At 35.7% G+C, this 23,180-nt stretch overlaps 5 protein-coding genes across 5 annotated transcripts; 2 read left to right on the plus strand and 3 right to left on the minus strand.

The window, feature by feature from the left end:
- Nucleotides 1-1,453: 1,453 nt before the first annotated feature.
- Nucleotides 1,454-9,817, minus strand: LOC140753857 (2-phosphoxylose phosphatase 1). The gene is made up of 7 exons (XM_073088661.1): nt 9,559-9,817; nt 8,804-8,950; nt 8,260-8,398; nt 7,040-7,200; nt 6,116-6,190; nt 5,388-5,544; nt 1,454-4,776 (listed from the first exon to the last, which is right to left on the minus strand). The coding sequence occupies exons 1-7, from the start codon at nt 9,635-9,637 to the stop codon at nt 3,603-3,605; spliced, it is 1,932 nt and encodes a 643-aa protein (XP_072944762.1). The 5' UTR covers nt 9,638-9,817; the 3' UTR covers nt 1,454-3,602.
- A 432-nt stretch (nt 9,818-10,249) lies between these two features.
- Nucleotides 10,250-14,041, plus strand: LOC140754012 (X-ray repair cross-complementing protein 5). Its single transcript, XM_073088909.1, has 3 exons — nt 10,250-10,651; nt 11,323-11,478; nt 12,051-14,041. The coding sequence occupies exons 1-3, from the start codon at nt 10,352-10,354 to the stop codon at nt 13,725-13,727; spliced, it is 2,133 nt and encodes a 710-aa protein (XP_072945010.1). The 5' UTR covers nt 10,250-10,351; the 3' UTR covers nt 13,728-14,041.
- An 83-nt stretch (nt 14,042-14,124) lies between these two features.
- LOC140754013 (uncharacterized) lies at nt 14,125-14,747 on the minus strand. Its single transcript, XM_073088910.1, has one exon. It carries the CDS (start codon nt 14,722-14,724, stop codon nt 14,224-14,226), a length of 501 nt encoding a protein of 166 aa, XP_072945011.1. The 5' UTR covers nt 14,725-14,747; the 3' UTR covers nt 14,125-14,223.
- Nucleotides 14,748-15,442: 695 nt separating this feature from the next.
- Nucleotides 15,443-17,962, plus strand: LOC140754076 (uncharacterized; the record flags this gene model as incomplete). The annotated part of the gene is made up of 1 exon (XM_073088988.1): nt 15,443-17,962. A coding segment is annotated over one exon (2,259 nt), but the record flags the coding sequence as incomplete, so codon positions are not given.
- Nucleotides 17,963-18,852: 890 nt separating this feature from the next.
- On the minus strand, nt 18,853-22,715 carry LOC140753930 (uncharacterized). Its single transcript, XM_073088772.1, has 6 exons — nt 22,618-22,715; nt 21,136-21,329; nt 20,422-20,591; nt 20,082-20,172; nt 19,384-19,557; nt 18,853-19,095 (listed from the first exon to the last, which is right to left on the minus strand). Exons 1-6 carry the CDS (start codon nt 22,637-22,639, stop codon nt 18,949-18,951), a joined length of 798 nt encoding a protein of 265 aa, XP_072944873.1. The 5' UTR covers nt 22,640-22,715; the 3' UTR covers nt 18,853-18,948.
- Between the last annotated feature and the right edge of the window lie 465 nt (nt 22,716-23,180).

The raw sequence follows: 23,180 nt of genomic DNA on the forward strand, positions 1-23,180 counted from the left end.
GAAAATATTATTTTCAAGCAAACTGGCGACTCGGGAACTGAGATAAATATATTCGTTATAAATGCAAACAAAGGTAGTTGTCATGTTTATAGAAGCGAATAATTATTACAAAATAGTAATAGCTCTGCAATGAGTTTGGCCTCTCGAAATGGAGATACAATGTTTGAATCTTAATCACCACAAAATTTTGGAATTAGAATTGATTAACACGTGCTGTGTAGGTAAACATTGTGTTCATAATGCTGTTAAAACTGCATTGGATGCTGCTGTTAGGACGGTAAAGGGTTTAATATAATAACGATTATATTAAGTACATGGTACAAGGCCGTATTAAAGTTTCATGAGAAAATTTCTATACGGTTTACTTATTAAAGGGGGTAAAAAAGTATTTTTTGACGTTGACTCTCTAGGTGACGTGGATATGTAGTATAGATAATTAATAAGTACATTATTAACAGAAACATTTTTTGTATAAGCTAAATCTATTCATAATAATGAGATCGGAATTAAGTTTTTGCAATAATAAATAAATATAAAGCCGCATTTCCCATAGCACTGTTTTACCATAGCATTTTTTTGTTTTAAACAAAAACAACTGTGTAATAACTTTTTGTGCGTTATATAGCATAAGCTTTATTGCGTATTTCGAGAAGATATTTAAGAAACGTTGAAATAATTACTAAATGGCATCTTTTTTCTTACCATTCATTTACACTCTCACATAGAATTAACAGTGTATAATATAACATATAATAATGTGCATAACATATACTCCTAATATATATCAATTAAATACGATTTTTCCTCACTATTATTACTCCACACGGTATCTTGATCTATTACCTAGATCTAAACCATTACAATATCTTTAAAATCATAATTACAACTCGTAAATGCCAATTTTCGTATTTTATATAAATCAGTTGATACTATTTTTTCTATAAAATCTACATTCAGTTTGCTACTCTTATTGGCTTTACTTAAACATGAAAGATTGTAATCATGATGAAGATGATGATCATAACAATAATAAATGTTCTCTTTTAAAAAAATGTTTTTACAGTTTTATAGAGAAGACATAACACACAATATGTACGGGACATTTCTAATTACTTCTATTTGTGTAATAAATAATCTCAAAATTGCAAAAATCACAAATAAAATTTCAAAACTAATTATTACTTTCTTTTAAGTATACACTAATAAATAAATAGTTATTCCTCCATTGGAATATAGCTAGTATTCAAGGGCATTAAGGTGGTACAGGCGGCAGGATTCTCCTCCCTTATAGAGATTCAAAAGTCACCCTACACTTGGGAATTCTAGTTTACGCCGTTTGTCCACTGTCACTGTCACCGAGCCGATACCGATAATTAATGACGGCGCCGAGTAGCGTACATACATTTACTATATCCGCTTGTCCATCGCACGTTAGTCACCCAAGCATCGTCATCCCGGCCGCCGATATTTCGAGAAGATCGGCGTGATCGCTAGATCGGCACCGAGATTTTGACGGGCCGATGTGTCGGCAATATAAAACACGTTGGAACTTTTCCATACACTGCCGTCACACGCGTGACATCTGGAACAAAATAAACCGCCAATATCGGTCGCGGTGGACAAACTATCGCCGTCACGGCATATTGAAATCGACCCGAAGTAATCTCGTTTTCGGTATCGGCTCGGTAACGGTGGCGGTGGACAAACGGCCTTAGGGCCGATAACAGAGGCAGCTGACTCTCAATGAATGGCTGGCGGCACCCTTGCTAGTATTGGAGATTTAACATAACCAAACGGATTCACTCGGCACCTCCGTCTAACCTAACCTAACCCCAACTAACCAACCCAAACCCTTTCTAGCGTACTACAGGTCAACTTTGTTACAATATTTAAAGGTATATGGCCACAAAATAATACTTCATTCCTTGTCTCGGATCTCTTTAGAAATAGAATTTGAAAATATCGCGCTTCCACTCATATTTTCGCAAAGTAATGGAAATATGGTCACATAATATTTTCGTTACGCTATCTAAGGACAGGTGCCGAGCGAAGATACCTTGTTTCACAAGCCCCCCAAAACCTCTTAGGAGCCGCAAATGTCAAAAAATGGGAGATCTTTTTTCAACGACTTCAGACCTATTTGGATATTTTCAGTCCTATTCTTGAAGGCCCGTCTCTATGAAGTGTAACAATTTTTGCTACCTACGGCTGAACAAGACAAACTCCAAACGAAACTCCTGGATCCACCATTGCCGTGTTAAATATGCATCTTAAATATCGTAATGTATATATAAGCTTACATTTGTTATAATATAATTAAAAGTAAGTACATCTCAAACTGATATGTTTTGATATGTTATAGATTCAAAAGTTACAAACACAATTATAACTAATTACTGTCGTTACAAGGACAATGGACAAAAAAGGGTTATAACTAAAAATAAAAAAGTCTTACTGCCGTTGTTTTTTACAGCTAAAACTAAGCTTTGATGATTTCTATTTACTATATTATATTTATTAATATATTTGGACTTTGGACTTTTAGTTTTATGGCATTAATAGAGATATAAAAAAAAACTTTAGAATTACTATGACGTAAGGGCAAAAAAATTATCATATGACCGGACAAAAATACTAAAAATTGCCATTCATTCATTCTCAATTGACTTTCGTGTTGTTATCACAAATTACACTAGATAGAAGTAGTGACAATATTAGTTTAAGCGAATTAAAGCCAAATGTCTGACAGTTAATTATATCTACATACATACATTAAAGTGTCAGGCACGGCCCGAGGTAGCGACGATCATATATTTCTGTACAATATCTTATTCAATACACAGGCATGGCCAATACAATAATCAATAAACAATATGTGATGTAGCTTCCCGCTACTCGTCAAGAGATGGCGCTGCTGAATCACGCTATCGAAGATTTCTAAATATCTTGCATATATACAAGCTCCGAACTGAGAATGTCGGAGCACGGCCGCTCCCCGGGTATGATCACCTAGCCCGGCGGGAGATCCCCCTTTGCCAAAGTGGTAATGAATTTATCATATATTGTATATTAGAATGCTATCTGTCTGCCACGGCACGTGTCTGACACGCTCAATGTCTGTAGATGTAAATAAACCAGAATTCCAATATTGTTTCCTTAAATTTATGGTATTTACACTTACGTCATTCTAATTCTAAAGATACAATAAGTTATTTGAGATCTTCATAAATTAATTTTTCATGATTATTTAACTTTATAAATAATTTACGATATAATAACGACTAAGCCTCTGATTAATGTTTAAGGAGGATTTTAAATATGAAACTTAAAAATATGCAATTTTACCAAAAGAAAATTTAAGTACGCAGTTTATAATATCAATCTAACAAAAATGCTTTTAGAAATTAAATCCTGGATAGATCTCTATATTCCTAGACCTTAAAATGTCTCTTTAAAACGAAGATCAATATACAAACATCTTACAACACATTTTTAAATTAACGATATCATTTTGTGCCCTCTATGATATTTACAAAGATCGCTAATATTTTGTTATGCGAATTTTAAATACTTAAAACCCTAATTTAAGAGGTTTTCTTAGCCTAAGCGTGTTTATTAACGGCGTAAGTAGCACATGCGTCTTTGTAGTTACTAACATTGAACCCAGCGAAATAGTCATCATGTATAAACCTAACTATACTCTCTATAGGACACAGGTAAGTATTATAGATCTTCATATCATCAATAGGGTCGACCACCTTCATGACAATATTCTGTCGTGTTCTACAGAAACTTAACTTATTCGTGACGTCCTCACCGTTATAAACGACACGGAAGTAAAAATCTTGGGCCACTGCTTTTCGTTTTGTAAATTTGAATTCGTCCCTTAAATCGCTTTTTCTGTACACTTCGAAAATCATTCGCGACGCGTACTGTATGTTATAATGTTGATAGCTGTTCAACCCTAGAGCCAGAATCAACGCTTGTAGTGTTTTATCGTGGCCGGAGTAAAGAACAAATTTGGGTTTGTTTTCTGATATCATTCTTATCATGTTCTGTACTATGTTATGTATTAAACCGTACGCTATTAACAGTCCCCTGCGCCTGTTGTGAATATTCTTCACTTCTTGCCGATAACTCCATTCTAAGTACGCGAACAGAGATAAAACGTGTTCCTTCTTGATACAAAACTCCTCAGTGACTTCTGGCGTTGGTTCCCTATAGTCCTCATCGAAATCCGTATCGATTCTTGCATCGTTCGGAAAATTGAAATCTGCGTCCAAATTCTTCTTAACTATTACCACGTCTTCGTAACCGTCCGCATTGTCTAAGTACCTTTGCTGGTAGTATAATAGTTTCTCTCTTTCCATCTGTGCGTCGAAATCTAAGGGAGCCTTCTGTTTATCTTTATCAAACTTGCCAATAATATCTCTGGCTTTACGGCCTATTTCGTTATTGAAATCCAACTGATTGTTATTAATATAGTCGAGCTCCATATTCAATGTATCTATGTCTACATCTAAGAGGCTCCGTAGAGCTGGGTTATCGCCTCTGAATTTCCGTTTACGTTTGTGCAGATCTAATTTAGGAGATTTCTTTGTTTTTTCTGTACATGGTAAAGGTGCTTCGTGACACATGTACGCTAGGAGTGCGTCTCTAACCACGTCAGCATCCGTATACTCTTGAGATTCGAATAGCACTTTGGACAGTTTGTTGATGAGATCCCGTACAGCCGGGTTAGATTCTAGACGGCTTTTTGCTTGAGTACTTATTTTTCTGAAAACAAACAGACGTTATATTAAAATAAGTTAACAAAGAGACAATAACTTTAGTTTTAAATTTTGAAAATGAATTTTCTAGATACGATGTTTACTTGTTTTGGGTTAATGTTGTAAAATGTTATATCAAGTTAAACTCAAAAAAAATATAGTTGAAATGGAAAAAAGCATGATTTGAAAATCATCGAAAATTTACCATTACTCCGCAGAAACTGGTGGTGTAGACCGCGTCCACACTTACGCCTAGTTCATCATATGGTAGCTCCATTGCTATACATACCTTCAATTACCTGTTTTTCTATTTTTATAAAAAAGGAGTAGCAGATGAGCATGCAGTCCACCGTCAGTATATGGCGACTGCCGCCCGTAGACATCTGTACTCAACCCTAGATTGGATTAGATATTCTTATCCAAGGTCGGCCACAGATGCGCCTCTATCCCTGAGGACTAAACTCGAAGGCCTCAGAAAAGTATGTCTCCCTTACCACACGCTTTAAATCAGAACACAGTAGCGCTAACACCGCTGTTATGAGGCAGACATAGGTGTGGCGGTGCAGCCGGAGTAAACCACAAAGGATTCCACCACCTTCGAATCAAAAGCTATCAAACCTGTTCAGCGCGTGTTGCGCCTGGCACGCGCAGTGGCGGAAGCAGAAGGCGACGCTGTGCGCCTCGCGCGCCGCCGCCGCGCCGCGCGACGCGCCCCACGCCAGCGCCTGCAGCGACTGGAACGTGCGCCGGTACCGCGTGCTGTACGCCACGCCGCCTGCACAACCGTAACAAGCTCACTTATGGCTCTAATATACGCCGTCGGGGCCGCGGACGAGTGCTATTAGCGTACCCGTGGTCCCGACAAAGGGCGTTCAGATGAACACCGTGGGGTTTTATCCGGTAAGAAACCGGCGTATCCTCTCCGCTGCCTCCGCAGCCAAGAGGAACCCATGAAGGGTTTCCCCACAAATGAAAAAAAAGGGATCTAATATACGAGTGGTAATCCGCACCGCCGACCACAGCCGACGGTCGGCAGCAGTCGATAACGACAGCCAGCGACAGCTGGCGACTACCATATGCACTCTTAGGCACGACCGACATCCCGCATCGCCGACCATCGTCAACGATAGCCGGCGAGAGTTGACGAGTGCCGCCGACAGTCGCCGCCTATCGTCGGTCACTAACTCTGTCACTTGAGGACCGTCGCCGACGGTGACCGTCTATCGCTAACTTTGGTCAATGAACACCGCCGCCTATCGTTAACGTCAATCTTCCTCTCTTTATCATTTTTATTATAGGACCTTACCATTATTTTACATATGTGATGAGTGAAGCATAAAACTAACCTGTTTCTTTCTTGCCAGTCAGATCCATATTTTCTACTCCTAATTTGTCACTGTAAGCATCCTTTAAAATGTTACCTGGAATATAATACATTACATATTTTATCAATCCGATAATAATAATTCAATTTCAAGTACAATTTTCTTAATATTATTCTGTTGTAATCTAATTTTATTAATTCCAAGTCAATTCTTTTTATACCCTTAAATTACAAAAAAATCTTTATGATCTTTTGCTTTATTTTTATCTTTTTAGCATAGTGTGATAACAAAGATAATAATGACGATAATCAAGGTAAACAATGAAGATAATGATAATGATATCATCATCCACACAGCATCTGCAATAATCCCCGACCCCGCGGCTAGCTGAAAACAGCCCATCATCATCACACCAGTTGATAATAATAATGATGATCTACAATGACAATAAGTAAATGGTATGTTGACCTTTAGATAGCACGTAGCACCCAGTTAAATGTTATCAAGCCCTATGATGATAATGATGATAGTGACGATGGCGCGCTCACTCACAGTTAGCATCTGCAGAACTCCGCGCGGGGTGAGCTGGCCCAGCGCACAGCGCGTGGCCGCCGCGCGGGGCAGCGACGGGAAGTTGTGGAAGAGCCTCACACCCGCCACAACCACGCTCACCCCAGCTCGCCGTTAACACGCCAAATGATAATGATAATGATCAACAGTGATGATAGTGACGACGGCACGCTCACCCACGGTTAGCATCTGCAGAACTCCGCGCGGGGTGAGCTGACCGAGCGCACAGCACGTGGCAGCGGCATGGGGCAGAGATAGGAAGTTGTGGAAGGGCCCCACACCCGCCACCCACCACGCTCACGCCAGCTCACCGTTAACACGCCAGATGATGATGATAATGATCAACAATGATGATAGTGACGACGGCGCGCTCACCCACAGTTAGCATCTGCAGAACTCCGCGCGGGGTGAGCTGGCCGAGCGCACAGCGCGTGGCCGCGGCGCGGGGCAGCGACGGGAAGTTGTGGAAGGGCCCCGCGCCCGCCACCCACCACGCTCGGCCCCCGGCGCTCGCGTTCGACACAAACTCCACATAGCTACAATGATACAATATATTTTTATAATATATTTTTGGAAAATGGTGGTGCGACTCCGGCGACACCACCGCCACACCTATTTCTGCTGCATAACAGCAGTGTTAGGCGCTGCTGTGTTTCGTTTTGAAGGGTGTGATAAGGGAGACATACTTTTCCTAGGTGTTCCAGCTTAGTCCTCAGGGGAATTGGCGCATCTGTGGTCGACCTCAAGTACGAATATCTAAACCTATCTGGGGTTGATTACAGATGTCTATGGGCGGCAGTAGCCACTTACCATCAGGTGAACTGCATGCTCATCTACAGCTCCTATTTTAGAAAAAATAACTGGAGTAGCAAACGAGCAATCCACCAGATGGTCAAAGGCTACTGCTGACTATGGACATCTGTAATCATCAACCCCATATAACACTAAACTCCTACCTGAAGTTGACACCCAAAATGTTGCTACCCCTGAGAACTAAATTGGAAAGCCATGAATAAGTATGTCTCCCCTACTCTTCAAGCCAGAATATTGCAGTTTTTAACACTGCTGTTACACATAGACAAAATTGCATCCAATGTCATAAAAATATGTTGTAGATTTAGAAATGACCTTTTATTTAACATATTATTTTATAAATGAACAATAAATAAATCTAAAACCATATTCACAAGATAAAGGTATAGTATGCATGACTACATAAATCTAAATTGTGAAATCACATGAATAATTTGTTTGACAAAAATGACAACATTGTTTATCCCTGAAGTTTGTTTTATATATCACTCGTAAACATAGGCATCTTATCTTAATAATCTTGATACATAAACAGCATTTTGGTGGCAGCATACACCACTGCAAACGACACGACGACAACAGAACTAAATTCAAACTAGAATCTCTATGCTTTTAATTGCCAGTCTAAAGATTCAAATTAATACCAACAACAGATAATCAATATGTAGAACCATAGACAAAACTAAACAAGCATTTTAGTTTATTTTATTAAGTCCATGTTTAGTATTGAAAATATATTGTTAGTTGAAATAAACAAAATCAAGAAATACCTTTTGCTTTACCTTTTGAGCAAGGAAGACACGGGTTCAGTGTCGCACGGTAACTTGTCACCACCCCTCAGGTGTGTGAGGGGACCTCTATCACCATGCCTTGTTAACGCTAACACCCCTTGAAGGAGCCAAGCATCATTGTCTACAGCACCTAAAAGAAAATAAGAATTTAAGTAAATAATATAACATGTACACAAACAATTTAAGCAAATGAAAAATTGAAATAAAAATTTATGTTATTCACAGAAATAATGTGAACAAAATGTTTCTATCTATTTTAATAAGCAGCTAAGTACTTTACTTAGGTAACATTGCACCATTTTATGAAATATTTCGTAATTTTAGTTTTGTTTATTAGGATTCTTCTTAAAGTGTAGTAGTGTTTTTAAAAATGGCACATTTCATATTATTATATAAGATAATTTTTAAACTTGAAGGTTAATTAATAAAACAATTAATAATAGTACATTATTATATAGATAATGCGAATAATAAGAAATAAACAATATTTAATAATAAATCAAAATTAAAAGCCTATTCTCTATTATTCTGTTACCTTCTGACCCTCTGACAATGTTCTCAGGAGGGTTACAGGCCCTCAGGTAAACCCTCTTGTATTTCATATCATTAACTGATACAAATTCATTGGGCACCACTTTCACGGCTACAGTCTCTTCACCCACTGACATATATTTGTAAACAACTGAAATATACAAATTATTATATTATCTGAGCTAAGCACATAAAGTAGTTTTAAAGATTGTTTATATTTAACTACCTGACTGGTCAGAAAATTTGAATTTATCAAACCAAGTACAGTACTTTATGCATTGCTGATGCAAGTACATAATATTTTTAAGTGGAAAATTTAGCAAAATATGTGATGCGAATATGATTTTTAGGCAAAATGTATGTTTAAAAGTTTGTTTATATGTACTAATTTACGGTCTGTCTAATACAGTAATGCAGACATAATCGCAAGAGACATTCCAACAACATAAGTTTTTAGAAGTGATTACGAACGTTCTTAAGCAGCAGATTGTTAGATATTGATACTTTTTGTAAACCAAAAATAGAATGCTGTAGAAACACTCTGTTTTGAATTTAGAAAATGTCATCGGTATTCTTGCTGTAGCCTTCACACAGAACGGTCGCAAAGCACTGAATATACTGTTAAACTCTGCTATTTCCTAGTTTTCTTTCACAGATTCCACTTAAGAACGTATCATAACATATAGTCCACATATCAATTTACCAATTGACTTATGACTTACACAAGATAAATTAAGCACTATAGTAGTCATATCTTACCTGTTATTAAAAAGAAAATCCATAAACTCATACCCAGGTAGCAATAAAACGCCCGGTGTTGAAACGAAAACTTCATCATATTGCCTTTAGCCTGCACATAAAACACTAATCTATTCCTAGTCCACTCATTTCTTCTAGAAAAACCTAAGCTCACATAACTGTTTACATGTTTACTTGTTATAATTCAATCCAGATTCAAATTGTATTTTGTAGCAACTAAACAGCAAAATACCAAGCATAAATAATTTGTCGAATGGTATTAGAAATGTCAATGTCAAATCAATATTGTCATTGTTTTTGTTATTGTTTTTAGTGTTGCCAACTCTACTGTTTTAGAAGCCGAATGTTATTTCAATATCTTCTGTTTTTATCCCCTTTAACACCTTTTTTGTACTGTTTGACATTTATTTTATGAAGAAATAATTTCCGAAATCAATTTGTGGACACGAAATTTTATAAAACATGACCTTTTCTTATTGTTTTTCGCTAATAAATATTTGTGTGGCTTGAGATTCTGAGATTTTGTGGTCTTGGAAATATTTTTTCCGTCAATTATTTCTTTGTCCTCATAATTATTTGATCACATTTGAAATTTGCCAGCAGTAGTACTATTGTTTTTAAGGACACTTTATTGTTTTTTTGGTTCGGAAGAATTGACAACACTGGTCATTTGTCAAACTTGTTTATACCTGTATGAACAAGAACATGATTGAAATTTAAATGTAAAGTTTCAAATTCAATTTGCATTGAAACTTATCCTGCAGTAAATAAAATATTAATTTTATATTCCAACATGGGTTCAAAGAAGATAGATCGTGCTACCCTCATAATTTTGGATATTGGAAGAAATGTATCTACACCAGAGGAGAAAAACGAGAAAAGTTTCTTCGAAAATGCAAGAGAATGCACCGGCAGGATCATAGAACGAAAAATACTATCACAGGATAAAAATTACCTGGGTATTATCTTGCTAGGGACTAAGAAGACAAAAAATAATATGGCACTGCAGTGTTCCGGCACGTTCAAGCACATTGACTTGTTTGCAGAACTTCAGAACCCTACTTGGCAGTTGATACGTGATTTACCAGAAAAAGTAAGTTTTACATTTTATTATAAGTATTTTCTCATCATCAAGTCCTCTACACTCAGTTTAATACTCTCACAAGTAGTCATAGATTATTAAAGATTACTCACTCCTAACAAGAAAATGTAACCAGTTTTAAGAATTGAAATAGTTGCGTTTTGCCACGTCTCCGTGCTAAAATATCCCTAAAATATTTGAAATAATTATTTATTTATTATGTAAATTACGCAGTATTGGTTATTTATTCGTAAATTTTCTCTAAAAATGTTTTTATTTGTCAAGAATTAAAAAAAAATAACCGACAAATCAGCCTTTTGTGGCTTCATTTAATTTCAAGGCGGTCAAGTATCTTTACTTATCAAAGCAAATAGTAATAGGTTCAGTGTATAAACCTCTTAGAAATATATTTATGAGGTAGAAGTAACAAACGAGGATGCAGTCCATCTGCTGGCAAGTTGTCTTTACTTTCTATAGGATCAACTCAAAATATGAAGAATACTGACCCTGAAGTTGGCACACAACCATAAATTATTTCCATCAGAAGCTTTGGTTCACAATTACTGCTACAAAAATGTTTTTTTATACCAAAACCTACCACAGATGCATTGCCACTTCTTACGCTAAAGATTCCCCTTATCAAATATGTATTTATGCCTCACTTAAACTTATTTTTCTTACAGGCAACAAACTCAGAGGGGGACTGGTTTGATTCACTTATAGTAGCAGCAGACCATCTTAAGAATGGAGTTGAAGGTGTCAAGTTCACAAATAAGCAAATCATATTAATGACTAACTTTAAGTCATCATCTGACTTTGACAGTAACAGTGTTGAAACGGTAAGTCTAAATATGACGATATAATACTTGAACTTACAATGTTTCTTGACAAGTCAACTAGGTGTTACAAAAAAAAATTTTAACAAAAAAATACAACCGACTTCTATGTCACTACAAAGTAAAAAATAATTGAAATAAATGTTGGTTTAGTACATATTTCTTAAGTCGGCGCTCAATATATTTAGTTGTATAACAATGTAAACAGCGTGTCTAATATGAGCTGGACTCTAAAGAACAAAAGGTTCTACCACCTTCTACATTGTGAGGAAACATGTATATCTGAGAGACAGTTAAAAAATATGCTCTCAAAAGTTATGTGTAGTGTATCATGCTAATATACACACTTGACCAGCTTTGACAAGGAGGATGGCGGGGGTTAAAAATTACTAAAATTCAGCTTATGTTATACTTGAATGATCCCTTATCACTGAGTATATTCCATTATGTTTTTATTTTATGGCCAATGAAATTTCATTACTGCTATCATATCTTATCACTATGTAAAGGATGAGTCATTTGTTTTGTATCTTCAGCCAATATCTGCTTTATAATGACAACATTGTCCATTGCAGGTTATAAACGGATTTAAAGAAGAAAAGTTTGAAGTAGATATATTTGGCCCGCATATCTATGAGAACTCTTACAAAAGTCCAGATCTTGATCTAGCCCAGAAACTAGTTCATGCTACCGGTGGTGTGTCAGTCACATTTGACTACTGTATGAAATTCTTGCTCTTTCACCAAAAGAAAGCTGTTAACTGCATACCATGGAATGTAGACCTAAGTTTTACTCCCGATGTCAAAATACCAGTTTCATGCTTTGTCAAACTTAAAGATGAACCAGTCGTTAAAAAATGGATGAAAGCCGTCAAAGATCCGGTCACAAAGAGTGCAAGCTCAACAGAGGGTATTGTTCACCACAAAACGCATGTCAACTTAGAAAATCAAGCTGTTGTTGAATCCAGTGACCTAATAGAAGGCTACCATTATGGTCAGCAAATTATACCCGTATCTGATTATAAGAAGAGAATGCTATATGAATCAGGGGAGAAATCCTTAAAAGTGTATGGTTTCACAAATGCCGACAACATTACCTGGCATCATTTGAATGGAGATAATCTTCTGTATGTATTTGGAAGGAAAGGTGATAAGAAAGCACAACAAGCTATTAGATGCCTTGTTGAGTGTCTTCAAGAACAAAATCTGGTGGGAGTTGTGAGAAGAGTTTTCAACAAAGGAAATGCTCCCAAAATGTTTGCTCTAATGCCTGTCATTGACTCTAATAACTTTGTTTGCCTTTCAATGGTTGGTATGTGTTACAAAGAAGAAATTAAAAACATGGCATTCCCACCGACAAATTTAAAGAAATATGCATGCACAGAAGAACAAGTTGATGCTTTCAAGGATCTTATCAAAGCAATGGATTTAACAAAAGCCTATGATGATATAGATGTTGATGATGCAGAAGCATTTCCGATAGCTGAAACAGCTAGCCCAACTGCTCAATACATCTTAGACTGTATTGCTTTTAGAGCTATGAATCCCGATAAACCCTTACCACAGCCAAGAGATGATATAATGAAATTGTTCGAAAAACCGCCTTTAGTAGAGAAACGATCTAAGGAGCCAATAGAAAAACTTAAAAACATGTTTGTGTTAAAGAAAGTTGAAGTGAAAACAAGAAGCAAAAATAATGAGTCAGCATTGGATCAAGATCAAGGGATTAAGCCATCAGATTCTACTGCAAATGACAATGATGTAGAAATGCATGATGTGCCAAAAGTTGATTTGAGCTATCTATTGAAAACTAAAGAAGTTTCTAACATAGGCACTACTGATCCAATTAGTGATTATCAAACTCTTAAAAACAATGGAAAATCACTTGGAGATCTCTCCCCACAAATGACTGAAGCCATAGAATGCTTAATACACACTAATATTGATGGTACATATTCGAAAGCATTGAAATGTTTGGAATTTTTCAGAACAGAATGTGTGAACTCTGACCCTTCATATTATAACAACTGGTTGAAAGGTTTTAAGATGGAACTGTTAGATAATAAGAAGAATAACGTAATAGAATTGATTGATTCAAAGAAATTAGGGTTTATTCTTAAGAATGAGAATGATTCAAGCAACTTCGAGAATGGAGACCAGGGTGATAGTCAGTTATATGAGAATGACACGCAGCCAAACTTAACTAATTTGACTATAAGTTCGCAAATGAAAAAATTTTTAGAAGACATGTAATTTTAACATTATCATTTAAAATGTATTAAAAAGTAAGAAATAACAATGAAAAACAACAAAAATATATACCAGCTGAAATTCCATATATTTCAAATTATGGGAATTACATTATCAAAATTTTGATTATGTACTCTGGTGTTGGATCAGAAAATAGTGTCACAAGTGTTACTATAAAGCTTTTGTTAACATTACTCCTTGATATTGTTTAAATTATAATTTTATTTTAAGTTATGTATTAACCAAAATGGTATAAAATACTAACATTGGCATACTAACATCTATTTTTATACAATAATAAACATATTTTGTTATCATATTGAGTTTTATTTAAACTATTGATACTATTAATTTTCATCATAAAAACAATGTTTATAATTAATATAAATGAAACAGACAATAGGCCTGATTGTTTAATTGTTTCACAATAAAATCTAATCTCAAATTTGCACACAATAAATTCATTTTATCTTACAATTAATATGAATAACGTAGGGGATCACTGTACGCCGCTCGGGCTTATTTTGTTCTGGGAATGTAGGAGCTCTAAGAATTCCTGTAGAGAAATGTCCTCTTGACAATCTGTGTCCAAGTCGTGTTCCAGTTGCGCCTCCAGAGAGTTAGCTTCGGGGCTGAGCATAATGTTTTCGTCCAGTACGACGTGATTGAGCCGCGATTTCAGACTTTGCAAGATCTCTTCCAGTTCCAAACACTTGTTTCGTATGGATGCCCCCAAATCGGATGAAGGGTCAATGTCATCAATTGAGTTTTCGGAGAAAGAATTAGCCGGAGTTCTCGTCTGCGGTGGCTGGATTATATTAAATAGGTTCTCCGGTACTCCGTTACCGTTCCTCAGAGCATCAGGTGACCGGGACTCTGTAAATTCAGCGAGTATCTCGTCAATTATGTCTTCAGCGTTTTGACGTGGATCCACAATCTCATCGGGGGTCTCGGCACCACCGTCACTATTTATCATCTTATTATTTGAGTCCAGTTTCATCGTTTAATCTGGATATTCCAGCAAAGTAGGGTAAAGTGACCTAATTTTGGCACCCCACTAATTATTGGCACTTCTGTGATTTATCTGCTTTAATAAGAAAACAACTAATTTCACGGTGTTGCAACTTATTTAAATAAGAGTAGTAGAATCTTGAGCTTCCAAACTGGCAACATCTACCAAAAATAAATTATAATGGCGTCGAAACGATAGAAACATCTGAGCGTGTCTCGACTTGATTAGTGAAAACTAGTTTTTTGTTAAGGTAAGAGCTCTTTTAATATCTTCGAATCTTAGTAATCAAGTGTTTATAATGTAACTTATCACTGAAAGGATATTCAACATATATTATTCCCCCTATTTCACAATCTATTTCTAAGAATTGCATTGTTTATTAATATTTTATTCTGGTGCCAACATTTGGTATCCAAAAATATCCATATTCCAATTTATTGGCACTAATGACAATAGTTGGTTTTTCAGATTACTTGTTTTTGGAGGTTTATTTTGTGAATTATATGAATAGTGGACCACCTCATTTTATATAATTAATAAATACAAGTAAAAACGCATTTTTGTCCAAATCCTGGCACCGGTGCCAATTGCGAAATTACCAATTGTCGACACTAAAGCCAATAATTAGGCATAAGTATGCTCGTAATTGGTGTCATCTTACTTATGATTTTATTTTCAGTCTACCCGATTTATCTGAACATGAAACATAAAATTACACCTAAGATGTCTAGAAAAAAAAAACAGACAAATACGTCGACGTAAGATATACGACTCGGAGAACTTAGATCAAGCCTTGCAAGCTGTCAAAGAAGGAATGAGTAAGAAATTGGCAGCAAAGACCTATCAAGTGCCGCGGGCTACTTTGCAATATAGGATTAAGAACCCTGAGCACCGGTCACGTCCAGGCCCTCCTACTATTCTGACGGAAAAGGAGGAAAAAGACCTTGAAAATTGGATATTACTTAGTTGTCGAAAAGGATTCCCAAAACGGAAAGATGATTTAATTAGTAGTGTAGCCAATTTTCTGAAAAATAGTAACAGGGCCAGCGTTTTTAAGAACGGCGAAAAGTGGTATAAACTATTTCTTCAACGACATCCAAACATTTCTGTACGCACACCTGAGGCAGTCACAGCAGCAAGTGCTGCCGTGTCAGAAAAAGACGTGAGGGCCTGGTTCAATCAAATTGAAGTTTACCTTAAAGAAAACGATTTATTTAATATACTTTCAGATTCATCCCGAGTATTTAACGGCGATGAGACAAATTTCCTTCTGTGTCCTAAAACAGGAATTGTATTGGCTCCTAAAGGCGAAAAAAATGTCTACGAGATAGACAATGCGCTGGCTAAAACTTCCTTGACTGTAATGTTCACATTTTCTGCTAATGGAGATCTCACACCTCCAATGGTTATATTTCCGAATAAACGATTATCAGCTGACATTACGTCCAAAGTTCCATCAGACTGGGGTATAGGGCTAAGTGACAATGGATGGATGAAGGCCGAAGTTTTTCACGATTACATTGAGAGTGTACTACACCCTCACTTGATCAAAAAAGGAACTCAATTTCCCATAATACTATTTGTCGACGGTCACAAAACCCATTTAACATATGCCATTAGTGAGCTATGCAAGAAGTTGGAAATTGTCCTGATTGCTTTATACCCCAACTGTACCAGATTACTACAGCCAGCTGATGTGTCAGCATTCAAACCATTAAAATCTGGATGGCAGAAAACTGTTTTGGAGTGGAGGCGAAATAATCCATCAGTAGCTCTCACTAAGATCAATTTTGTACCGCTTCTAAACAAGACTATCAAAGACACGATCTCGGCATTAACAGTTATTAATGGATTTAAAGCTACAGGTCTTTACCCGTGGAATGTAAATGCCGTAGACTATACAAAATGTCTAGGCAAAGCAAATATTCAGCATGCAGAAACTTTTAATGAAGCTAACAAAGAAAAAGTGATGACCAAAGATGATTTTAAGAATATTGTAGGAGCAAGCAAACTAAATCAAATCGAACAAGATGTGTGGTCCTTACCCGAAGACTATCATTTAAAAAAAATATGGAACTTTTTCACGGAAGCACAAAAAGGTACAAATTTAAACAAAAATAATACTTCCAGGCAACAAGATGTTGAAATGACATTCAATGCAATGGATATTGAAAATATGCCAGTTATTATAAGCAGAGAATTGAAAGAAGACTTTTCTGAATGCGCACCTTCACCTGCCGCGGAAGTAATTGTAACAGCAGAAGACTTTGACGATAATTTATCTGACAATTCACAAGGAGTTTTACATTTATCTCATAAAGCAGAAATGCATGATGTCAAGACTCAAAACAATAAAATTTCTGTTCTGCTTCAAGAAACGGAACGCGTCGATACAGTTCCACAAAAACAAAGTTCCGATTTTGACAAAATAGAAACTTATATAGATCCAGCGCCTCTAAGGGTTCAAAAACATACTACTGCCATGTTAAATCTTACTCCTATTAAATTAACGGATATCCTCGTATTGCCTAAATCACCTCAACGAAAAGGCGTTAGAAACATAAAGAGAGCCCCTTTTGTGCTGACATCTGATGAATGGAGATCTATAGAAAGCGAAAAACTACGAGTCAAACAAGAAAAAGAAGAAGGCATAAAGAGAAGAAAAGAAGAAAGGGAAAAAAAAAAATTAGAAGCAAAAATTAAGCAGACAAAACTAAAGGTACCAGACACTAAATCGAAAGTTAAGAAAAGCCAAAAAAGACCAAACACAGTTTTGAAGAAATACCATACCTTAATTCCACCCCAAATTGCAAATGTAGACTATACACCGGATGACAAACAAGAGGAAAAGGAAAATGACATAGACTACGCTAATTTAACACCTGAAAATAAGGATAGAAAACAAAACAAGATATTATACACTGACGCTGATATAGAGAAGTTTTTGACTGAATTTGAAGCTTAATTAGGTAGATTAGTACAATAATTTAGATATTTAGGTATAACTACCCAGTTACTACTATTGATCTCTTACGTTTAAGTTATTGTGTAGTTATAAAAGATATTATTTTATACCTAATTGTTGATTTTCCTAAAATTTTAACGGAATGGTTATTTTGATACTACTTTATATGAACCAAATGATTGCTAAGGTTGCACTGTGTTGTTTTTATTTTGTTTTCTGGATGTTTAAGTAACCACATAAATAAATGGGATTACTTATTTACTAGCCTTTTTTATTTTATCCTTGTTTTCTATATACAACTTTCCTTTTTAATAAGGAACAATCTGATAGGCCAATAAATGGACCTAGGCATGTAGATAATTGGTCAAAGTATGCCAGTAATTGGGAAAATCGTGTTTTTGAATAAATACTATAAAAAACATTATTAAATATGTATCTAGCAGGTGTTTCATTAATTTAAAATTGTTAATTAACAAGATTTTTGTCTTCTTTATATTTTTTTGTTTCTGACAACACTTAATAAAGATAGTTTTCACGACTTCATTGGATAGTGATGCTTAAAGTGCCAATAATTGGGAGTGTTACCCTATATTGATTCTTTAACAAAATAAATAATAGCAGCCCTACTATGCCCAAAGTCAGATGATTGATGAGAAAAAGTTGCCATAAATACAAACTGACATAATAAAATAAACTTTTTATAACCTGTGTAATTCAAACACAACAATCTCTATAGATTTTAAAGAAGGATTCTCCTAATTTTATCAAGACACTTAAATTAATATTATACTTAGGGTACGTTTTATCGCTTCAACAGTTTTACTGTTCGCCGAGTTACAGATCTTGCGTGGCGGGTCCTTAATCACGTGATAGGGTATTTCTAGTTTTTACTTCGAAAGGACCTTTTTAGAAAGGATTTGCCTTAAATGTTTTGTCCGATTGAGAATAGCCGTTAAAAACCTTTTTCAATTATATTTTTTGATCAATTGTATTGCGTATTGATGGAAGTCGAGTGAAATAATCAAAGGTTGAAAAAACACTGTATTACATTATATCTTATGGTCTAATCGGTACGTCAAGTATGAGTAATACTCTATATCACATATTTTTTGTATTACTTTTATAAATGTCTTTGGAATAAAACACAAATGTAACTTCAGTGAGCTAAATACGTTTCGTCAAATATTATTTTTATTGAAAGTGGGTCCGTACTATATTATACAGTTATATAATTTATAAATACTAAATTAATCGTGACAGAATCTACGCTGTGGGAAATATAAATCTAAGTATGCTTCCTTTCGAAGTTTCTTTTCAATTTCTTCACTTTTCATGATCTTCAAGGCAGCTTTGCAACTGTTATGAGCGTGAGCAAAGAAGCAATCTCTCACCGACTGAAAATATGAAAGAAAATATTGGAATAAAATTGTATTATTTCAAGACAAATTGTCTGCATATCTTCCGCGACATTCGCTTCATGATAAATGAGCAAAATAATCGTTACGTAATAAGGGTTGAAAGTTGATATAGTCCGCGTAAGACTGCTAGTCGCTGCTAAAACGAGTCCGTTCTGAATATAGAAATGAATCGCGTCGCCATATTAAATTGTATTATTACACTTCCTCGCAACAACTTGAGAGCGGACTAGCAGTTTCGCGCGGACTATAGTTTCAAATAATTACCTTAAATTCAGCTAGTTTAGCGCCTTGAAACTTAGATAAGCAATGTTTGAACAATCGTGTGTAATGTTTCCTGCACAAAAATATACGGTTCTCGTACTGCCAGTAGTCACCCTGCGCCGAGCAAGAACAACCACAAGCCGCGCATGCGTCTAAATTATAAGGCACGCACTTAATCTGTTGAATAAAAAATATGTGACGTAATGTACGGTTTGAAGAAGCCAAAGGGTATAGTAGCCTATGGGAGGAGCTACGTGATTGAGTAAATATCTTGTTATAGTCCGCGTAAAACTCCTAGTCCGCTCTGAATATAGAAATAAATCGCGTCACCATAGCAAAATGACTACACCTGCTTGTAACAACGTCAAAGCGGACTAGCAGTTTGGCGCGGATATACAATAGACGTAAAACTATATTTTTACCTAGTTTACTAATGTTAACTAGGTAAAAATACACTTATTTGGGTGTCCTACATCTCTAATTTATTATGGTCACTAAAACATACTTTATTGAACTTAACATAAATGACAAAGTACGGAGTAAAAGTTGGAAAACATCGCGTGCAGGCAAATGATTCCATTGTAAATGTTTACAGACAAATTAGGTGTACTTTTGTCAATTTATAAATGGGATGCCATCAAAGGAATCGATTAGCTAAAGCTCTCTTATGTAATTTTACCAAGCAGCTATTGTTCACATACCTCGACGGGACACCGCAAAACTTTCTTCCCCGAGAAACTGAATGCAAATTTCATTTGTCTCTTTTTGTACTCAGGGCAGTAGTCGCAAGGGCTGAAATATACAATCGTATATATGACGCTCAGCATAAGGACAAGCCATAATATATTATGAGAAATAATATATATATAATGATTATAACCAAAATACTTATCTCTGTTATAATTGCGGCTATAGTCTTGATTTAAAAGCAATGATTCCTTTGATCCATTTGAGTACATTTATGTTAAGTACGGCATAATGTAAAACAAATATGTGAAACATTTAATTAGTAAGCAAAATATTAAATCAAACATTTCTTACGCCGGATAATCACTAGCTTTAAACAGTCCTTTTCTCTTAGATGTAGAATTGAAGGGCGCACAATTCTGTTTAGGCGGTACCTTCGGTGGCAGGTCCCGCGGTGGAGGCTGGTACTCGTGTTTGACCAGCCATCGTGGAGTTTTCGGACCAAAGACACATTTGCTATAAATCTAAAATATGAGCTTGATTTAGACGAATATGAAAGCCAAAGAAATTTAAATGATTATAATAAACGATTATAAAAAATGATTATAATAAACGCAACATATGCTAAAAACTAGGATTCTGGCAAATAATCCGGCACTAATTGAACCAAAATTCAGACTAGAAGACGCATTCATAAGTCATGATATCGAAACCCTATCTATGTATCTATGATCAATTTCGAAAAACCACTCCAATGGAGCATGCTGTCTAAGTGGACTGCCGCCCTGACTGATCTGTAAGCATTCCAAATAGATTGAAATCCCATGCCCCAACATCAGAAGCTGAAGTTGAAATACATCTTAAGTGTCTCTCCCTCAGTATAAGCTGAAGTTGAAATATCTCTAAGTGTATCTCAGTATATCTCAAACAGAACACATAATGCTTAACTTTTCTAAGCAAAAATAGGTGTCCAGAGAGACATAGACGTAGATTCAGCTTTAACATTCCACACAAAGATATAAATACCACCCTGTTACCTATTAAAGATTGATGGACCATAAAACCTACCCTATGCGTGAGATCGTAGAAGGCGTCGCGACCATCGTCGTACGTGCCCGGCCCTAAATTAGGCTTCACTTCCGGCGCGTTTCTTCGCATGAAGGGACTTAATGTAGGCCCTTTTATTGGTAACACTTCGCGATCGAGGCCCGTACCGAAGCATATTCGAGGTGGAGCCTTCTTTGTCACGACATACTCGAAATCTGATGAGCAAATCAGTACTAAGTAGTATAAGAAATTCATAATAGTATCAGAAATTAAGGCAATATAATAGTTAAAAATAATGCAAAGGGCTGAATTATTCCATATCAATCCTTATCAATTAGGGGTATGGAAAATAGATAGTAGCCGATTCTCAGACCAACTGAATATGCATATAAAATTTGGTGAAAATCGGTAAAAACGTTTCGGAGGAGTACGGTAACTAACATTGTGATACGAGAATTTTATATATAAGATATTGACAAGGCAGGTAACATGCACTCATTATTGCTCAACTGCTAAGCACAAGTCTCTTTTCAGAACAAGAAGAATTTATGCCAGATTTTACCACACTGGTCAAGTTTGGATAGACACAACTTTGAAAAGATTAAGAAAAGTTACAACGAGTACCACTTTTTAAATCTTTAGTAAGCATACAATCACTCATGCCTGAGATTCGAACCCTGAATCTCTAGAGCAAGCGGTCGTACTTTTAACCACTGGCTCACAAAATGTTAATTAATCTAGTTATTAACTAATTTTACCGCCATAAAAAGCCTCTTGCATATTATTCGGGCGTAAGTATCGACGTCGATAAGGGCGCTGCATGATTTTTACGGGTAATTAGAACAATAAAAATACAAAGAAACTGCTCGAGTTTAGTTCTCAGAGTATCCAAGCATACTGGCAGTCCGTCCGATCGTGTCTTTCGTGAGGCAGGCACGATAAAAAAATATGACATATCTGACTATTACGCTTTATTGGAGCGCACGCTCGGTCCTGGTGTAGGGTGTCTATGAAGTTGCGAAAAATATTGAGACTCTAAATAATTATAGATATTGAAATGGATAATGCATAATTAGCAATGTCAGAATTTGCACTAGTCCTAATATTACGTGACATAGCCTATGCTTATGAATATTGAAATGCAGCCGTTATTTTAAAATTAGGATAAGCCGGCTCATTTATGGTAATAAATAATAATTTTGTTACAGTATATAAATGGTTCTTTTTAATAATTTAATCAAGCTAAATGCATTTATTTATAGAACAATACAAATAATATATTTATAACATAATATATGTAACTATATGTAACAAAAATGTTATACCCTACCCATAGAGTATTATTGACCCTACCTATTCAAGAAACAAGTCCGAGAATAGTATCAAATCTTTGCTACCATATTATCGTATACGAGGGGTAATTTTATTTTTGTACGACATGGAATGAAATTGGATGGCTTGAAGGTCGCACAATCGCAATTATTGTAGAAACAGGTACCTTACCCAATGTTATGTCCCACGCCATTGTCAATTTGAGAAATTAATTCAGTTTAAAATTATTATTATTCTAATAGCTTGGAACCAAAGGCCTGGAAAAGATTTGCATGTTTTGCAATTGAAAAAGTAATATGGGCTTGTCAAGTTAGTAATTAACGTACAATTATGATTAACATACTCGTACCTTAAATTAATGTATCACAAGATTTGATTTAAAAATGACTATGTTAAAACCTACAAAACTCAAAATATGTCTGCATAGACTGCTGTAATAATATTATAAAAATGACGTGGAAAAGACATATTTTTTTCTTTTTAATATTAATGTACAAACCAATGTACTACCTATCATTGATATAAAAAGGTATTGTACATATAATTGGTACACACATAAAAACGTTGCAATGCAACAAATCTGCTGCTGATCAATGCTTCAAGACTGCTTGAAGAGTTTCGGCACCACCTCATATCATTACCGATCTAATCTATGTTACTGATACCATTTTTCAAACAGTACCGAAATACGAGGTGCCCAACGCAAAATTTTGCGTTGCGATAAGCTACGCCGC

This window comes from Epargyreus clarus, unplaced genomic scaffold, assembly GCF_041222505.1.
Source record: "Epargyreus clarus isolate Ecla_fem2 unplaced genomic scaffold, WU_Ecla_fem_2.2 ptg000027l, whole genome shotgun sequence".
Taxonomy (NCBI): domain Eukaryota; kingdom Metazoa; phylum Arthropoda; class Insecta; order Lepidoptera; family Hesperiidae; genus Epargyreus; species Epargyreus clarus.

Bases quoted from the DNA above. Each gene is read 5' to 3' on its own strand.
- LOC140754012 (XM_073088909.1), top strand. From the start codon at position 10,352: ATGGGTTCAAAGAAGATAGATCGTGCTACCCTCATAATTTTGGATATT. The intron at 10,652-11,322 runs GTAAGTTTTACA...TTTTTCTTACAG, and splicing joins TACGTGATTTACCAGAAAAA to GCAACAAACTCAGAGGGGGA. The intron at 11,479-12,050 runs GTAAGTCTAAAT...TGTCCATTGCAG, and splicing joins ACAGTAACAGTGTTGAAACG to GTTATAAACGGATTTAAAGA.
- LOC140753857 (XM_073088661.1), bottom strand. From the start codon at position 9,637: ATGATGAAGTTTTCGTTTCAACACCGGGCGTTTTATTGCTACCTGGGT. The intron at 8,399-8,803 runs GTAACAGAATAA...ATTTTCTTTTAG, and splicing joins CATTGTCAGAGGGTCAGAAG to GTGCTGTAGACAATGATGCT. The intron at 4,777-5,387 runs GTTTGATAGCTT...GTTTGTTTTCAG, and splicing joins GCGCAACACGCGCTGAACAG to AAAAATAAGTACTCAAGCAA.
- LOC140754013 (XM_073088910.1), bottom strand. From the start codon at position 14,724: ATGAAACTGGACTCAAATAATAAGATGATAAATAGTGACGGTGGTGCC.
- LOC140753930 (XM_073088772.1), bottom strand. From the start codon at position 22,639: ATGGCGTGGGACATAACATTGG. The intron at 20,173-20,421 runs GTAAGAAATGTT...TGTATATTTCAG, and splicing joins AAAGCTAGTGATTATCCGGC to CCCTTGCGACTACTGCCCTG. The intron at 19,096-19,383 runs GTAATTATTTGA...TCATATTTTCAG, and splicing joins CTAAACTAGCTGAATTTAAG to TCGGTGAGAGATTGCTTCTT.